At 38.0% G+C, this 8,864-nt stretch overlaps 1 protein-coding gene across 2 annotated transcripts; it reads right to left on the bottom strand.

Moving 5' to 3' along the window:
- LOC149009370 (uncharacterized) lies at positions 1-8,198 on the bottom strand. Of its 2 annotated transcripts, XM_089161194.1 has the most exons (7): positions 7,699-8,198; positions 6,886-7,567; positions 6,641-6,812; positions 6,464-6,554; positions 548-619; positions 278-452; positions 1-33 (listed from the first exon to the last, which is right to left on the bottom strand). In XM_089161194.1, exons 1-6 carry the CDS (start codon positions 7,888-7,890, stop codon positions 303-305), a joined length of 1,359 nt encoding a protein of 452 aa, XP_089017320.1. In that variant the 5' UTR covers positions 7,891-8,198; the 3' UTR covers positions 1-33; positions 278-302. The 2 variants fall into 2 exon arrangements, with proteins under 2 accessions (XP_089017320.1, XP_089017319.1); XM_089161193.1 differs by having other exon boundaries at positions 1-452.
- Positions 8,199-8,864: the final 666 nt, after the last annotated feature.

Raw genomic sequence — 8,864 nt, 5'->3', positions numbered from 1 at the left:
CAGTGATATGGACATCAACCAAATGCATCTTATCTGCAAGTTAAATGGTGAGATTATCTTAAGTACCCTTCCCTCTTCACAGCTGTAGAATGGAATAATTTCCTACTAGGCTGAACATGATAAGGTGCATCAAATAGTCGGTTCTCTATTTTTCTTTTTTCTTCTACTTTATCTTCCATTTTAGACTCTTTTCTCTTATTCAATTTTTCCACTTTTTTTTTAAACAAAAAATCTAATTGAGCTCCTTGGTTACTAGCTTGCATCAGATCATCTTCACCTGTCAACAGAGAGAGTTTGGATAATCACCCTACAAGTGCATCAGCTCCAGCACTCTCTCCCAGCTGAATGTTTTGAAAGCTGGTTGAAATGTCTCTGACAGAACTTATTCGAGCAGCTGGGGAGTAATGCTGTATCCAGTTCATCCAGTCTCCACGTTTACGCACCTTGTCACCCTACACCAATAGTCAATATAAGTCTACTCATTCATTTCGAGAATACAATTCATTCGCTTCCAGAAACACCAAAAGTAAACAAGGAAAAGGCTTACTTGTACTTCTACAACAGAGGAATGTTCCAACGCTTTCACTATCAAACTGGAATTACTTGTAATGGCTTTAACCTATAGGAGAGAGAAAAGGAAGAAACAATATAAATAAATAATGTCTGAAAAAGATGGAAATGCAGTTCAATGATGGATAAACATGGAACAAATAGAATATTATTATTACATTTGAATTGGGAGTCTGCGTGTGTTGTTGGTTTTTTTTTTTTTTTTTTTTTTTTGGGGGGGGGGGGTTGGGGGGCCCTTGTACAAGTAACTGAGATATAAAAGGATTCTCAATCTCCATTTGCCAATAATCTCATTGTCTTTTGGAAGGGAAATCAAAAAAACACATGGGAGGACTGATGGCTTAAGAGATCCTGTAACAATAAGACTCCAAGATAGAAATCAACATACCATCAGAAGAGGAATACCCCACATGGTTACTCCACAAATCAAAGAAACAGAACTGCAACAATGGTCCACAGGTTGGGAGGCAGATAAACACACAACAATCATCAAGCCAACTTAATTTGATGTCAGCCCCAGTGAAAACACATGATACAAGAGCACTCCCATGGATCAACCTGAGTTCACTTGAGAAGCAAAACCAAAATGAACAAGGTCCAACCTTTTTCTGATTTAGTAAGATATTGAGAATTTACTTCACTGGGGAAAGATGTGCAATCTTTTTATTCTGGTTAGCCACAGTCGTCAAGGAGCTAGGTGTTTCAAGACCTTCCGTCTCATGCTTAAGTTCTAAAGCACTTAAGTCGTGCCAAAATGGCATAATCTCCTTCTAATACTAGTAGTCTAACATGAAGTAAATTGCAATATTTTTTTTACACAAAGAATTGCAATATTTCATCGGAAAAACAAGCAAAAAATAAGAACAAATATGCCAAATTATATGTGTATCTCAATATCCATTCAGAAAACTTCAATGTAGGAAGACCATCAAATTATCACAATTTCCAACATGATGACAAGTAAAACAAAATTATACCAATGGTGAAGACCTACAAAATAATTTGGCTTCCCAATTGTTGAAAGAGATGGGACGTTAGAGATGAGACTTCCACAATACAATGCAAAAGAAAAAGAGGAACACCCCCCCCCCCCCCCCCCCCAAAAAAAAAAAAAAATGTCAAAAGTAAAGAGAAGATGAGAAACCGAGAAAAAGAAGAGAAGGATCGTGTTCCTTGTTCAAAAGGAAAGCTAACATATTAAGATAAGCAAAAGGGGGAAAAAAGTGTTGAGGGACATGTCCCATCTCGAATCAGATGTCTTAAGCATTATAATAAAATAAAATAAAAAATTAGAGGATGAGTGCGGAGACAAGACGGGACACTTGAGATTGAAATTGTTTCAAAGAAAGAAAATAATGAAGAGGGAAGAGAGGAGATGTGAATAAAATCAAATGAAATGAAGAATAAAGAGGGAAGAATGGAGATATGACTTGCGAGATCAGTTTGACACGATGAGGTCAGTTTGGTATATGTGATCAATCATCATACCATGGCACAATGAGATCAGTTTGGTGTCTGTGATCAGTCATCTCACCATGTCACAATGAGAATGAGGTTGAAGCCGACAACTTGCAGGATTGGTTCCGTATTTGTGATCAATCATCAAACAATGGCACAATGAGATTGGTTTGATATATGTGATCATACTATGGCACAATGAGATTTGTTCGGTGTCTGTGATCGATCATCTCACCACACCATGTCATGATGAGAACATGGTCAACGTCCATGACTTGCAAAATCAGTTTGGTGTGAGGAGATTGGTTCAGTTACTTCAGTATACCTGATCAATCATCGTACCAAGGCATGATGAGACCAGGTTCAATGTCCACTCACAGGATCAGTTTGATGAGAAGACCTAGGTTAAATGCAGTTGACAGGACTAACTATACTCACCTCGCTTGAACCAAAGACTCCCATGGACAAACTGAGAGGGGGGATCCTCATGTAACATAAATGACCCAGCCTATAACATCTAGCGACGTTCTCAGACTGACCTCTTTGGGTCGGTGCAGTTTGGCTTTAACTGAGACCACACAGACCATGTTAAAGTGCCCTAGACAGATGTCACTAGAGATGCCATATGCCCTATACCACTAACATGAGAGACAGTCTATGCCGATTTCCTTGTAGGTGTCCCATGTTGACCAGAAATGTCAATTTGGCGCTTTGTTGATAACCCCATGCCAAAACAGCCAGGATCTAATGAAAACATAACCACAAAAGGGATTTTCAGAATTTCAAAGTAGGAAGCTGCTTAGGGAGTTGACAACTCAGTTGGGGAACAAGGACTAAGTGCTAATGGTGGAGTAGAGAGAGGTTCGTTGAAGCCTCCTAAATTTCGGAGGTTTAGATGAGGGAAGTTAAGGGATCTAACTTGGATCAAACGCCAAGGTTAGGGTGCTGCAGATTCCTTCCCAGTATCTACTTAATCTGATGGTGCAATGTTGGAGATATGAACTTGGACAGGTTAGAATTAGGTTTCTTAAGAAACAGCAATTGGGGAAGATGAACTGCAGGCCCTTGATGGAAGATGGTTTCAGAACCAAAAACAAAATTATGAAGGGGAGGGGAGTGAGAGAGAAAAAAAGGTCTCATCCCATGTTTGCCTTGTTGGTCAACTCAACAGACCACCCAGCAGTATGGAGGTCTGAGACATACAGTAACAGGGTCCCACTCCAAGCTGATCAAACACTTCCACTGAGGAACCAGGGCAGCATGTTCCAACTCCTCATGCATGAAGCATAATAAAACTCAGTAAAGCTGCAAGAAGGAATTAGAAACCTATCCAACTAATCATACACAAACTCAGAAACAACTCCAACTAAAAGATCCTAATAGGACTTGATCAGACAAATTGATGCATATGTGCAGCAAACTAACAAGGAAAACACAAATTAACAAATCAATTGCAAGCTCTAACAAGAAATGCAGTTAGAGAGGTAGATATGCCTAGACAAAATTCTACTTTGGACCACTATAGACATGTCTACATGTATTTGTCCAAGCAGAACCTTGGCAGAAGCCAACATATTAATAACCATAAATATGAATGAGTCAGATATTATATATGATGTTAAGTCAATATTCATGAAACTTAAATAGACAGATCAAATATGGGTTAAAGATATCAGAAGAGTCAATGGTCATATTGACTTAATTTATTCCATTAGATTTAACCTAACATAGTTTAATTTGTGAATTAATGACTTCATTTGCAGTTGAGGCAAATTCCTGTACTGAAAACAAAGATGAGAATAAGAATTGTGAGCTGTCACTGTTAATTGTAATAATGCAGGCACAAGTTTAGGGACCCTGAATAATCTCAGGATCAAAAAAGAAGTGAAGGAAGATGGAAAGGCTGAGCAAGAAAATCCAGAGACGAATTTCTTGGCAGAAAATGTAGCAGAAAAGTCACAATAAGTTCCCATTACTGCAAGGTCTGAGAAGGGCAAATGTATAAAGCCTTAACCCCTGCTTTATGAAGGCGATCCAAGTTTTGAACAAGCAACCTGATGGTTGCAACCAAGCTTCCCCACTAACAGAAAACTCAGTAGAAACTGAAAATGGCCAGAACACAACAAACAAGAAAGAGGCTCCTGTGGCTAACATAAGAACCCAGACTATGTTAATTAGCAATATATGATTCCACTCTCTAACAAATTGGGTCAATCATTAGTCAAAAAACCTGGGCTCCCTAAAAGAAGTATTAAGGGTAATCATATATCCGAACACCTTAAATTTTGATGTCTATGCAACAATGTCAAATGAAATATTTCTTAATAAAAAAAATAAAAACTAGAATATAATATAGGATAGTCATCAAACTCACTGTCAAGTGCCAAGAGAAGTGCAAAAGGGTTGAGATGTTTCTGTCCACATTTTCAAAGGTCCATAAAGCTTTAAAAATATATAATTTTTAGGATGCATCAAGACATTTTTCATTATCTATATTTATTTGGACTATCTACTTCAAAATTGAAGCATAAGAAATGTGCTTAACGCATACAATAATACATATTAGAAGGCACATGCAGGGATCAGAATGCAGGAATGACTTGAATCAGGAAAGCAAAAGACAAGGAAATACATAGGGAGGAGAAATCATATAAAGAGAAACCAGGGAGGAAGAATATGATGATTCCTGTCCTCAGCTATTGATGCTTATAAGGAAAATGCTTTGCTTTATTCCTATACTACTGAGACCAAAGCTTTGCAAACTCTAGCCTACATACTCCATTCATATGTTTTTAATAGAGTAATTGCAGTCATGTTATTTGCCATCTTATCGAAAGAGTAACATCTTCTTCATATACAAGTATATAAAACCATAGAAACAGCTCTCAAACCACCATCACCAACCCCACCCCCCACCCCCCAAAAAAAAAAAAAAAAAAAGTTGAATGAAATGTGTATGAAAAGCTGCCACCATTTAATCAATTGAAACAAGCACCCTACAAAATAAAAAGAAATGTAATCCATTGGGACGGACGTCCTACAGAATAAAAAGAATACCTTGTTCGCTTGTTCCTTTCTCTTTAATATATTTATTTACTCATCCAAAAAAAAGATTTTGGCTCACAAACTGATTTAACACGTAGAATTCAAACTCAATATATGAAAAGTGAAAATTTTCTTCTGATGCAAGGGGTTGTATCATCTTATACATTATATGGGGGGGGGGAGAGAGAGAGAGAGAGAAAGAGACCTCTCAAAGCATTGTCTTACGTGAAATAAAACAATCTCATTGTCCATTTATTTTTGTTTGGTCGTATTGGTTGCACAAAACAGCCAAGTTGCTTCCTTACAATCATGTGCTTAAACAATTTACCAGAACTGGTTTCCAGTTTTACTTCCATAACAAGTATAACCTAGTAACCGACAGAAGAAAAATCAAATGACTGCTAGAAAGCGTGGGAGATCTCACGAGATATCTCGTTTTTTCAAATTGGCGAGATGAGATGGAGGTCAAGAGCAGAGGTTTAGGATATATTGCCATGGATCACACTAGAACTCTCAATTTTTACCTTTTTTGTGTGGATTTCAGCTGGATTTTCACTTGCAACTACTCTTAGCACATCTACAACATCGAAGGAAGATCAATAATTCTCTGCTTGTCTTATGAACTTATGATTGAACGACTTACTTAGAACTTCTAATGGTTGTATAATTTATTATTCTATTCTTGAAAATTGAGATTGTGATACTCATATGGATGAAATTTTGATAACATTTAGGTTACTTGATGCATTTGATACACTTGCTTTTCATTTATATGCCTCAAAGGTTCTATATTACAAGTTGTATAACCTTGCATTCCCTAATCCTACAAAATTTTGGTTTCACACTATGGGTAGACTTAGAAATCATACTTAGGTTAGTTTTCTGAGAAATCCAAGGCTACCAATGTGTTTAAAATGCCTTGAATAGGTTAAATACCAAGTTTTAACCCAACTGGGACCCTAAAACACACCGAGATGGGCCACCAAGTTGACGCCAAAAAATTGTATATCTCAACCGAGATGGTCGAGAACTAGGTTTTCAAGGTGGCGAGATCTCGCTCGAGAGCAATTGAGCGCGAGATCTTCCACCATGCTAGAAAGTATATCCAAGTTAACTATTGCATCACTATTCTTCTTCTTGTTATTCTCATTTCAGCTATAGCATTGAATAATTCTTGAATTGGCATACTCACAATATATCAATCTCAATAGATAGTTTTATAACAAAATTTTCAAGTGGTGCAAGATCTAAAAGCCAAATCAATTAAAATAATGTCATAGCATATATTAAGTGTACTTTGACTGTCAAAACATCAAGAAAAGAAAGCTTAAAGTCCACAAAAACAATGTTAATTATCACAAGAGAACAGGTATGAGGGTAGAGGAATCACCCTATTAAACCCTGCAATGACATGAACAGGCACCCAACCTTCCTTGTCCATTAAACTCTTTAAGTAGACATCCTTAACTAAGTTCTCCTTACTGCATAGTACAAGCATAAAAATTAAATTCTAGGAAAACAGATATAAGTATGATACAACAAAAAGATTGGAGTAGTTTTAAAGTACCTGAAGTAATACTCGATTTGGTGAAGTATTGAATTACACAGTTCAACTTCTGGTTTAGGCAAAAGAGGTTGGTCGTTAGTTGGCGCTCCACTCCTGGCATCCATATAAGGTGGTGGTGGTAGTGGGGGTGGAGATGACAGAGGTACAGAATGCACTGAAGGATAATATGCGTCTGTAAAAGACAAAGTAAGAGTTACCAAAGGAAGACATCTCAACCTTAAAAGACCAGAGAAGAAGAAAATCACCTGAAAAGTATGGATTACCGTAATACCCATATGGAAATATATAGCCGGGCATAGGAGCTGGAACCGATGGGGGAGGTGGTGGTGGTGGAAGGTTTACATTGACATTGATGTATGAAGGATTAACCATTGGAGTCGAATGAGGGAAAGAGTGTGGTAGTGGCGGCGGCGGTGGCCCAAGAAACCCAGATGGACCATTACCAAATCCATGGGGGTTGTTCTGCTGCGTATTCGCCAATCTGCCATGGGCACCACGACTGTGATTCCAGTTGTTAAACCCACGCTGTTGGTTCCGCCTATTCGAGAAATTTTGATTTGGAAATCCGTCTCCTCCTCTGTTACCTCCCTTGCCATTGAAACCATTCCCTCTCTGATTTGAACCTGATCGACCAGAAGAATAATGCTGATGATTTTGGTTATGACCGTAGCTATATTGTCGTGCAGAGCGATTCTGAACCGGGCTAGAGTGAGTCCCCCTTGACGACGACGTCGATGAAGGAGTAGATGGAGTAGGCGGAACTAACTTATCCTGCGCCGACCCAGGAGCAGAGCGATCAATGGGTACGGAGAGGGACACAGAAGCTGAAACCATCGAATCGGCAGCTGCCGAAGACTCGTCAGCATTGTCGTCGCTTGCAGCGCTTTCGGTGGCTGCCGAGGGAGAAGACGATTCAAGTATTGTAACCTGAAACAGAAGAGTGAGAAGCCCAGATCATTTAAAAGAAACAACAGAATCTACCAAAACCCTAAAATGAGAACTATCAGATCGCAACGGAAATTGATTAATAACTAATATAGAGTTAGAAAACTATAAACCTCTGGAGAAGGAACTCTCTTGGAAGAAAGCGCAGGCCAGGTCGAATCATCTATTACAGAATCCATCGGAACTTGAACGTTCTGAGTTTCAGATAATTTCTTCCAAGGGCTCCCAGGTACGGTAGCCGTGGTGGCGATGATAATTGAAGAACACTCGTTCGAATTGCCGTTGTTGCAAGACTGGTTAGCCATGGTGGTAAGAGTTTCTCTGCCTTCTGTGTATTCAAAAGAGATCTCTGTGGGGACCAAAGCAAGACTTAATCAAAGACCACTAGAGCTTACACTGTTCATGTCGTTTTCTAATAGGATTCGACCTTAAAGAGAAAGTAAAATGTGTTTAAACCGATCATATGATCGGCTTTGCTTCTACAATCGATCAATCAGGAATGGCTTTGTGTTGCAGACATTCCTATCACATCGAAGCATCTTTGGTGACGCCACTGGTTTTGTGATCGGCTGTTCCTCAGCAACAAGATAACCAAAGAAAACAAATTAGGGATTCAAAGAGACACTGGGGCGATTCATAAAAATGAGGGTAAAATAAATAAAGATTCGCTTGTAACGTGGACCGACCGGTTCGGACAATTTGACCCGGAATAAACCCCCTACAACTCAAATCTCAACCTCGACATAAAATCGTCTGAATTTTTTTAACCGACAAAAGAATTGTTGGAAACAGGTACCCTACTTTTGCTTTCGAGAGAAAACATAATCAAAGATTCACAGCTGAAGTTGTTTTTACCAAAAGGAATCTTCGGAAACTTTGAGGAACCCTAGTTTTGCTTTCGAAAGATTACATACTTTTTTATCTTTTTCTTTTTTGGGTAATTGAAATAATACATACTTATGATGTTGGTCATGTCATGTTTACATAGCTGGCCTTTTTTTTTTTTTTAACATATTAAGTATGTAATTTTTATTTTTATTTTTATTTTTTTTGGTTTTTTGTTAGAACAAGTAAGAATCACATTTATCTAATTTGAGAAAAATCCCAAATCTCGTAAAGAGACAATCACCTTCAAAATACCCCATCTCTCTGAATGAGTCTCATTGCTTTCTTGCATGTTTTATATTAGGACAATATTTTTAGGGTTTTAGAAGTTTGCACATAGTAATTGTTAATGATATGAATATAGATGTAACCATTGACTTGAATTTTGTTTTTT

This window comes from Hakea prostrata, chromosome 7 (assembly GCF_041222555.1).
Source record: "Hakea prostrata isolate BN-2017 chromosome 7, UWA_Hpros_2, whole genome shotgun sequence".
Lineage (NCBI taxonomy): Eukaryota > Viridiplantae > Streptophyta > Magnoliopsida > Proteales > Proteaceae > Hakea > Hakea prostrata.
Note: the sequence above shows the minus strand (reverse complement) of the source record. Positions and strands in the feature narration are given on the sequence as shown.